Here is a 10,302-nt window from a genome sequence, read left to right on the forward strand (position 1 = left end):
CTCTGCGTCCTCGCAGAGGACTAGCCGCGCGGGACCACAGGCGGGCCGGCCGCTGAACAGGCCCGTTCCCCTTTCCTTCCTGGCCCACCCCGAGGGGGGCCGGGGCCTCTGGAGCCCTGCAAGAGGGCCCGGGCCCCCCGCGCCCTGGAGCCGCCCTGCCCCCACGCGGCCCGCCCACGGCTTCCGAGCCATGATGCAACCGGCTGCGGCCTGCGCTTCCTCTCCGGCAAGATCAGGTTCCACGTGCAGCCTGGAGCGGGGGCTCCCCGGCGCGCCTGCAGCGCTCCGCTGCCAGCCCCCAAACCTGTCGCTTCTCCTCACAGGATGCCACAGGAGGCATCCTGTGCTGCGGGGGGGGGCGGACGGCACCGGCTGCCACCCTTCCCCCTGCTCTCTGGCCCTGGTCGTGCTGCCAGCAGGAAGGCTCTGCTGAAGAGCCAGGGGAGCACAGCAAGGGTGAGGCTGAGACCCGGCCCAAGCCCCCCCTAAGCCCCCCTTGGCCAGGAAGCTCCCTGGGCGGCCTGGGGCAGGCATGAGCAGCCGCCCCGCCTGCCTTGCAGGGTTGTTGTGAGGTTGACATAGGGGGAGAGGGACCATGTGCTCCACCCCGGTTGCTCCCAAGAGAGCAAACATGCCCCCCCCATCTCTCTTGCTGATGCTTCATAGAAATGCGGAACTGCCCGGAAGGAATGAGGAACCCCTGAGCACTTCTTGTTTCTGGAAGCCGCAGCGGGGAGGGGTCTTGCTCAGCAGGCCTGGGGTGGAGGGCAGGAGGTGTGACGCGATTGCTCAGAGTCCAGCCCTGCACAACCAGTCCTGGAATAACTTCTTGCGCAGTTCCACCCAGGCCTGAGCGGAGGAGCGCATGCGTGCGGCAGCTGAGCAGAGACGCATCTGGGGGACTTCCATGGCTTGGCCTTGGGGCTGCGGCTGTGCTGAATCTGCCGACATCATCTCCGTGGGATGACCGTTGTGGGCTCTCGTTTGCGGGAGAGGGAGGGAGGGCTCCCCCACCTGCACACCACGCACCAATGGGGACCCCTCTCCCGTCTCCTCGCACAGGCCTTTCCCCCAGAGAAGCGCTGAGCAGGGCCATCCTGGGCAGGTCCTTTGCAGGTGCTTTCATTCCTAGGGTTGCCACAAGCAGGCCTGGCTGGCGCTGCCCGCATCCGACCCCCGTCACGGAGAGGAGCAGGAGGGGGAGGAAGGCAGGACGGGCTGCGTGGGGAGCCGGGCAGGGCTGAAGGTCAGCCAGCGTGAAGAGGGCAGAACCAGATCCGTGCCTGGCCCGTCTCCCTGCCCCGGACTTTGCTCGCACACCAAAGCTGCCCACGCAGGCGCTGGGCGGGTTCGGCTCTTTGCCAGGAAGGCAGCCAAGGGCAGACGGGAAACCCTTGGGAGCAGCTCGCCTTCCACGGGAGGCCGTGACCCTCTCAGCCCCGCACATGACCATGCGTTTCCCTGGAGAGCAGAGTGTCTCTGGGCATAAGTGGTGCGCCCAGGTCTGGCTTCGGCGTTGTTCACGCTGGTGGCGTAGCTGAGAATTCATCGGTCCGTCCGAGAGCTCAGCGGCCTCCCAAATGTGCAGCCACCACAACGGCTTCCACCAGAGGTGTTTCTGGCTGTGGGGCCGCGGGGGGACGCCCTGCTGCCTTCCAAGGGTCTCTGAGGCAAGCGGTGGCCGCACGGCCTGTGGGCATCCCTGGAGAGCATCGGATCTCAGCTGCTGCTGGGGGAACCGCTTTCCCCCACCAGGAAGCATGGGGGTGCTGTACTAAAGCTGGCTCGGTTTGGCCAGAAAGGACGAGCCAGCAGGGCCAGGCGGGGTGCGAAGCGGGGCTTTGCCAGGCCCTCCTTCCTGAGCGTGGAGGGAGAGGGCAGCGCACCAGTCCAAGGCTCCGTCCCGGTCGCTCCGTCCGCCGCCCGTGCAGGTGTTGCCTCTTCCCTCCGCGTCTCCCGCCCGGCACGCTGTGCTCGGGCCTAGGGCGATCCAACCGGCCGGCCGGCCGGCGGGTTCTTCCAGTCTGGGTGGAGCTGGGGCTAGAGGCTTGGCTGGCGCACCCGGGCTGCTGGAATGTTCTCAGCCACACCCTGCGCCGGATCAGCGTGACGCAGCTCCCTGGCTCAGGCAGGCGCCGCGCGAGGCCAGCCGGGGCTTTCCAGCGGGGCCGCACACACGACGCTCGGCCACACGCCTCCGACTGCCTTTCCTTGCTGCTTGCCGCAGCTCGGCCTCCCAGACGTGCGGGGGGTGCGTCTCCCATCATGCCCGGCCAGCAGGGGCCATGCCGGGAGCTGTGGTCCGGAGCATCTAGCAGCTTCCAGGCTGGGGGGGCCGGGTTAAGGGGCGTTGCAAGGGGCCTGGGGAGAAGCCTTAGCAATGGCCGCCACTTGTGACAGGTGACACACCTGGCCAGGTTCAGGGGAGCCATTTCTGGAAGTCCCAGAGCTAACCAGGTGGCTACTCCCTCCATGGCCCCTGCTCATGGAAGCGGGCCGGCCCCCGGGAAGCCAGCCCCTTGGCCCACCCCGAACCGCTCGTGGGCCTTTCTTGAGCGTGGCTCAGGCTGGGCACCATCTCCCTGAACCTGGCGCTCCCGTTTCCCAGCCACCCGCCAGAATCCAAATCTCAGCTGCTTGCAGAGGGGTCCTGAAGGCTGCGTGCAGGTGAGCTGGTTTGGGGGAGGCACGGTTCAGGTTGGTCCTTTGGCTGCTCTGACTGACCAAGTGTTGCAGATACGGGTGACAAACAGGGCCAGAACTTGCACTATTGGACTGGAGGAAAAACACGCACAAACGCAACGGAATCGTCTAATCACTGAATTCTTTATTCTCATTATAGTTTGAGCCATTTTATCTGAAATTTTAGGTTTCAGAAAGGAAATATTAAGCTTTTTTCTTCTAGCAGAGAAAGACGAACTTTTTACCATTAACAATTTAGATTGTCACTTTTTCATGTTTCATACAGAAAAGAAAAATATATATATATATTATTTCCGAATATTAAAAAAGATAAATATTATATAAAACTCTGAATAAATAAGAGTGTATAAATAGTTGGTATTTTGGTTCTCTTATCCTCTCATACAAGGTAAACATTGGTTTTATTTTTTAAAATTAAATAATTTTATACAATAATTATACGCAGGTGGTTAGCATTGGTTTATAAAAGAAAGAGGTTCCCTCGACCAGTCTTGCCCTTCTCCAGTCTCTGCTGGTTTGTGCCTTTTCTAGCTGACGTTGATCAGTGCAAAATTAGTGCGAAATGGCCAAGCACAAAGCAGTCTTGATTTGGACTGGACGGCCCGATTCGGCAAAGCAAGCTTGGCTGAACACACCGCCAGGGATCTGGAAGAATACTCATTCACGGAGGTCTCTGTGGATCAAAGCAGGCCCTGCGCTGCCTTTTGGATCCAGGCAGAGAATCCCTCGCGCGATCCTGGGTGAACCCGGCAAGGTCCACGGTTAGGGCTTTGTTTCGCCGAGGCAACAGCCAGATGCGACGGCTTCGGAAGCCCCTAATCATCCGAGCCCCTGGCCCCGTTTGTTTGTCTCACTCCCTTAAAGATCCCTTAAACCCCATAAACACAGCAGAGATTGGAGCCAGGGCACTCTGGTAGGGACAACAGATGGTGCCAGGTACATCCCGGGATCAGTAAGGCGCTATAGCCCCCGGCGGATGCAGATCGGCCGCCCCCTGGAATGAGCAGGACCCCACGGCACAGTAATCGCCAGCTGACCTAGCTCGCGGGCAATCCTTCGCTCAGCCAGGCCAAGCCAGGGCTGGGCTGGGGCGGGGTGGCTGCGCTCCCGGCGGATTTCATCCCACGCGGCAATCTGTCTTGGAGTCAGGCCTTAAAGAGGAGGTGGTCTCGTGCTCCCTCCATCTGGCCAGGTCCACAAGAGGCCTCAGGCCCAGCATCCACCCGCCCTGAGACCTCGCTGGCAAAGGGGTGGGACGGAGCCCCCGCCACGGTTTTGCGGGGAGAGAAAATGCAAGGGGCTGCTTGCGAGTCCAGCTCTGGGCAGAAACGCTGAAGCAGAGGGAGAAGGCAGCTGCCCCCTTCTCAAGTTCTCCACCCCTTGTTATTTGGGGGATTAAATAGGGGAGGGGTTATTCACAGTATGTTATAACAAGGCGTTTTAAAATGAGAACAGTGAAAGAAAGGCATTCAGACAGCGAGTCTGGGAATGTTCCTAGCTGCTGGGCCACCCCTTCCCCTGCGTTCCCTCGACTGTCTTGTAATCCCCCCACCCCCCGTCCCGGCCCCACATGAGAAAAGAAGAATCTTGCCATAAGGAAACAAACGACCCAGTTTTCCGGCAGAGCTGCCAGCAGTCGAGCTGAGAGGTCACTTGTGTAATGCTGCAGGCCAGAGCCAAGAAGCCCTGGCTGAATGCTTTGGTAGGCTGGGGGGACACGGGAAGAGGAGGGGAGCGGAGAAGGGGGGCTCGGCCCTCCCCCACGCCCCAAGAGTGAATTTCACAGGATGAGAGAGAGAGGCGATCGGGAGCCCAAGCCGGGGGGCTGCTTTGCTTCTCCCTCTCCTCCTCTCCCGCGTCAGATGCGCAAGGCACGTGCGTGTAAAGAACCAATGATGCGGGATCTGGTCGCGCAGGTGGGAGGGCAACCAGCAGGTCCGGGTTGAAGGCACGGAGGAGAGCACAGTCCCGGGTCAGCCGTTGCTGCGAGGGCTGTGGCAGGCGGGAGCGAGGCAGGGTCTACTCAGGGGAAAGGCGGGGAGAGCAGAAAAGGGCTGGAGCAAGGCCGGCACAGACCGGAGCAGGGAGCCACCGGGAGGACCTGCTGGCCGTGGCCAGAGCTGCGAGCAGGGGAGCTTTTGCGCTGGGCTTCAGGGTCTCTGGCTGCATAATCGCGCCTGCTTTTGGGAGGGTGAATACTGACACACATGAGGGGGAAGAGGCCGGTGAGGCAGCACCATGTGAGGCAGTGGGGGGAGCTGGCCCCCGTCCCCACGGACAGGCAGCCTCGGTCCCACCTGGGCGACCAGCTCGCTAATCGCACCTGCGCAAGGCGTCTTCTCCTCGGCAGGCGGCCCTTCTGCGCAAGTCTAAGGCACTGGAGTGGGCGGCCGGACCCGACCCGACCCGACCCGACCCGGGGGAACCAGCCTGCACGTGTGGAAAGGCAACAGGCCTCTCCGGCACAGGCCGGCGCGCCAAGGCAAGAGGAAGGCGGAGCATCCCCTCTGCAGCCGCTCGGCGCTCGGACAGCGGCGACAGCTCTGTAGAAGCTACTGGGGCTCCGTGCTCCCGAGGGCACGGGGGCTCCCACCCCCGGCAGGGAAGATCCTACGTACAGCAGAACCCGTCCACCGGCCCCCAGGCATCGCGATGCAAAGCCTCACTGAGGAAAGCAACTGCTGCCCGCAGCTCACTCCGAGACGGAGAGTCGGTTGAAGATGGGCAGCCGATGGGAGGCCCCCACCAGCCCCAGCTGCAGATCAAAGACGGGGGAGTCCGACCGGCTCAGGCTGCCAGAGCTGCTGTAGCTCTCCGGGTCGGAGAGGGAATTGGAGGAGGGGGTTCTGGGCAGGTTGGGGGCTGTGGAGGTCGGCGTTCCGGGGGCGGCGGAGAAGGCGTCCCGCATGGTCTGGAATGAGCCGGCCGGGCCGGCAGACCTTCCGCACTGGCACAGGCAGCAGCCCCGGCTGGCCGAGGGCGAGTCGCCCAGAGTGGAGAGGAAGGAGCTGGAGGCAGAGTTCAGCAGGCCGAAGGGCGGCGAGAGCAGGTCGGCGGAGGCGGGCGGTGGCGAGACCGACGGGGCGCGGGCGAAGGAGGCCGGGTCGGGCATGCCGGGCAGGGTGGGCGACTGCAGGTGGGCCGGCACCCCGGAGAAGCTGACGCTCTGGCGCAGGGCCTGCGGCGCGGCGGAGGCGGCCTCGCCCGGGTAGTGGATGAAGTGGCACCGGGAGCCGTACGGGCACTCGCCGTTGCGGTAGAACTTCTGGCACAGCTCCGTCTTGTACTTGGGGTGGCGGCTGACCGTGCGCAGCTCGCTGGCCCCGTGGGCGAACTGGCACTTGGCCCCGTACCGGCACTTGCCCGACTCGCTGAAGGAGTGGCACAGCTCCGTCTTGTAGCGGGAGGACGGGGCCGGGGCCTGCGCGGCGTGCCGGAGGGGCGGGAAGCCCGGCGGGGGCGCCGGCAGGGCCCGGCCTTCGATGAGGCTGATGGACCGGTCGGGCCGCAGCGTGGGGCGCCGGCCGGGCTCCCCGAGGGGCTGCAGCTGCTCGCCGCCGGGGCTCCAGTGGCTGCGGCAGGGCCACACGGGCGACAGGCTGCCCCCGTAGGGCGCGTCCGCGGAGCAGGCCGAGTGGCAGCGGGAGAGCAGCGGCCCCGACGTGTCCTGCTCTTCCTTCAGCAGGTTCTGCAAGGGGAGAGAAGAGGGAGACGGTCAGGCACAACCTGGGCAGCTTCCCCAGAAGTCTTTGCCGTGCGGCGTTGGGTTCCTTCCCACGAGGAGTGAGCAGAGCGAGGCGGCCGTCTTGGGGGCAGAACGAGTGCCGGGCGCGGCCCGCTCACAGGTGCAGGGGCAAAGGCCCAAGCCAGCTGCGTTCCCCCCCCCCCCCGAGACGGCTGCCCGCCACGGTCCTCCTCCCAGGCCCGAGCCGCCCGGGCGTGCCGAGAGGGGGATGCCACCGGCGTCCGTCTTGAAATGCCGGCTCCTCGCCGTGGGTCCCCTTGAGACCCTGAGCCCGTGCTGCAGAGCCCTGTTGATCCTGGAAGAGGCGCCCGGGGGGTGCTGGGAGGGAGGAAGAAGCCCGGGGAGGAAGGGCTCGGCAGGAGGCGCTGGGCTGCTCAGAGCACAGGGGTGACGTCAGGCTGGAGAAATAGCTCGGGTGGGCTGGGCCGCAGCTATTTTTAAAGGAGCTGAGGCCAGACCGCAGCTGCAGAGAGCAGCAGCTGTTCCACAGCAACGGCAGGCCAGAGGCTGGGGGGGGGGGGGGCAGGACGGGGCAGAGCTGGGGGCATCGGTCCCCCACCTACAGCAGATCCAATTTTGAAAAAAAAATCTCACGGCTTTTTTTGCTGTCGATCGTTCTCTTAAGGGGCAAACAAAATGCCTCTCTTCTCCTCTTAAGCAGCCAGTGGCCTCTGGATGGGTTGGACCACAATTCCCATCGGCCTCGGCCAGTCGTGGTCCAAGCCAGCCAGAGGGCACCAGGTTGGGGAAGGCTGTCCTCAGACCCGGTCCATGGGGAGAGTCTCCCGCAGGAGCCCATGGAAAGGGGCTGGCGGCCTCCTGCACTGCCCCGCCCCATTCATGGGGGTTTGTCCTGGGGGAGGGGGCCCATCCACCTGCTCTGAGCTGAACTAGCCCCCAAATACATGGGGCTGGCAATTCGCTGTAATGTAACCTGAGGGCAAGTGGGGGAAGAACATGCGGCCGGAGCAGCCTCATCCAGCTGGGATCCCTGCCTGGCGTGCCTGACGCTGGATGAGCTGGCTCCCTGGGGCCTCCAATTCAGCCCCATCCCCTTTTTCAAGTGGACAGGTGTTTGCCTTCTGAGACCCACAGAAGTGCTAGTGTGGAGAACCCTGCCCCAGAGAGCATACAGTCTGAGCTAGGCAGAGATGAGTGTGGGGGGAAAGAGAGGGGGAGAGGCGAGGAGGGAGGTGGGGGACAAGCCACCCGGCTGTGCAGGTGCCAGGAAGGGGAAGGGAGTTTGGAGCAGGGCTTGCAAAAGAGGAAGGGCTAGGCAGACGCGGGGCGACGGTTGCAAATTCCCGGAAGCAGCAGGTGACAAGGAAAGGGGCCGGTGAGTGGCAGGCTGTGAACCTGTGTGGGACCGAGAGCTGGGGGACGCACGGCCGGTCGGGGCAGGCATCCAGGGGCCGCGGGGCCTCGGAAGCTGAAACGAAGGCGAAGTAATCGAGGGCCGGGACCAGAGCGTGTGGAAGGGCTGTGCTTCTCACCTCCGACAAGCAGATTTCCAAATCCGGGTGTGTTTTGTTTTAAAAGAGCAGGCCCTGTGATTCAGCAAGGGAAGGAAGGAAGGAGGAAGCAAGCAGGCTTCTCCAGGGTTGGCTTGTTCTGCCAGCAGGCTTCACCCCCCCCTCCCTGCAACCTACTGGCCTCGCCTTGTACAAACACCCTGCTGTTCAGAGAAGGTGCGACCGAAGGACCGAAGGGAGCAAAGGAATGCAAAGGTCGGTCTGCAACCCGTGAAAGCAGAAGCACCTCCTTCCTGGCTGGCCCCTGCTGCTCCCGGTCTATCGGAGACCAGCGAGAGCTTCACACCAACACGACGAGCCCAGTTCAGCTTCTCCCTGCTCTTTGCCATAAAAATGGGCCCCGACTGATCAAGCCCCCTGCCCCCTCAACAAACCACAACAAAATGTCAGCCCCCACGGCGCGGCTAGTTGGCTCCTCTGTAAGGTTCTGGGGCCAGCCCTGCGCCGAAGCCCCCAGACCCGACGGTGCCGCTCAGCCAGAGAAGCAGGGGGCCTGCTGTTTTGGCCAAGCGGCTTCAGTGACAGCCAGCCCATGTGCCTGAGCAGGGCTCTGGACAGCTGTCATCAGCTCGGTGGAGACCAAGGCCACTGCTAGCCACCTTGAGAGCAGCCATCGGCAGCATTTGTCAGGCAGAATACGGGGCAGGGCTACTCTAAGCCCGGGGTGGCCACCTGCCCGACTGGCTTTGCCTGCTGTCTGAACTCCACACAAGTTTCTCAGGGCGGTTTATATCTGTTTGATAAGCCACGGCCTTTGGAGACTTGTTATGTTGGTCTTTCGGGGCTGGCAGGGAAGCGCTTCCCCCGTCCCCTGGTGGCGCCGTACGGGGCTGCCTTGGGGAGGGCTGGACAGCACATCTCCGAAGCCCCTGCCTCTTTGCTCTGGGGCGGACAAGCCACACGGCAGGGCTTGTCCTTGCCCACCTCTGTGCCCTGTGGGATTGTGTGAGCCTGCCTATTGTCATACCCCTTGGCGGATTCTTGCCAGAACATTTGAAATGTTAGATCTATTTTGGGTAAGGCAAATATAGCCTTTGATTTCCTGGGCCTTTCAATGGACTGAAATCCATGAACATAGTCTGGATGCTTGCACTGGTTTAAGGAAGGGGCTCTGGAAAAATAGGAGTTGCGAAATCTATCAGCTCACAAAGGTGGCTTGTTTCTTAACCGTCTAAGGAAGCCAAAAGGAAAGGGGAAAAAATCAGTGCTTGACTGAGAAAAAGCTGCTGTTCCCTCCAGGAAATGAAGAGAAACCAAGTTCCTAGGAGGTTTTATTCCAGCTCTGAACTAGCCAATTTGGAGAGATGACAGGAAGAGAGAAACATTTCTAGAAACAAAAGAAAATCCACAGAAGGAAAGCAGCGCCGAGGAATCTTGAAACCTTGTTTCTAACCAGCCCCGGCCCCAAAATTGGATCTTTTAAAAATGCCCTCACATTTTTGAACATACGTGTAAGATCTGCTGATTCTGAAGTTGGGTTCCTTTTCTTTTTCCAGAAAAGAGAACTTTCACAAAACTTGGGGCTTTAAAGCTTTTGAGCAGGAACGAAGAGTTGAATACCACCCGCCTTGTGAACTAAATAGTCCAGAACTGTCCTTCCCCAACTTGGCACCCTGCAGATAGGCTGGATTGCAACCTCTATCATCCATAGCCAGCACTGCCAGGTTGGAGAAGCCAACACTTGAGTTTTAGGACATGCTGTATATTTCAAGAAGCGAAGGGAACAAAAATACTGGAGGTTGCTTCTCCCTACTTTGATCATTGAAAGCCCCCAGAATCAACCCGACCCCCACCTGTCAACTCTCCTGCCTGTTGTTGGGCACGAAATTTTAACACAGCAGAAACGGAAAGCTGGTCTGTTCAGAGCTGTCATTCTGAGAAACAAACGCACAACCCTTCCTATGGGGTGAGCTTCCACGGCGGGGAGGGCCTCAGCAAGACACTGCCTTGGGAACACAAAGCCCCAGAGAAATTTCAAGCGTGGGCCCCTTTCTCGATTCTTAAATGACAGCCAAACGTGGAACCCAGAAAAGGGTCGCCCGTTCCCACCTGCTCCGCGACGCAGCCACTGGCGTGAGAAGCGCTCGGTGGGAGCGGAAAGCTTGCGACTTCCCCCCGCAGCACCCAAGGCGCAGGGAGAGCCCTGAGGCTGCACCGGGCCCGGAACCCATCGCGTCCTGCGTCCGATTCACACGGCCACCCGTCGCGGCGGGGAGGGCGTCCTCGGAGCCCAGGCCGGCGGGCAACGCGCCTCCAGTCCGCCCGCCAAGGTCGAAGAGCCGGTCCAGTCCGGTCCGGCCGGAAGGGGTCTCCCGCTCCGCG

The 10,302-nt window shown here is 61.8% G+C and overlaps 1 protein-coding gene across 1 annotated transcript in view; it reads right to left on the reverse strand.

The window, feature by feature from the left end:
- Positions 1 to 2,807: 2,807 nt before the first annotated feature.
- The window catches only part of LOC123026186 (mRNA decay activator protein ZFP36-like), a 7,898-nt gene continuing 403 nt past the window's right edge, over positions 2,808 to 10,302 (reverse strand). The window contains exon 2 of the mRNA XM_044435505.1: positions 2,808 to 6,391. Coding sequence (XP_044291440.1) covers positions 5,396 to 6,391 — 996 coding nt within the window. The 3' untranslated portion in view covers positions 2,808 to 5,395. The remainder of the gene's footprint in view (positions 6,392 to 10,302) is intronic.

This window comes from Varanus komodoensis, unplaced genomic scaffold, assembly GCF_004798865.1.
Source record: "Varanus komodoensis strain SLA01 unplaced genomic scaffold, ASM479886v1 scaffold29_3, whole genome shotgun sequence".
Lineage (NCBI taxonomy): Eukaryota > Metazoa > Chordata > Lepidosauria > Squamata > Varanidae > Varanus > Varanus komodoensis.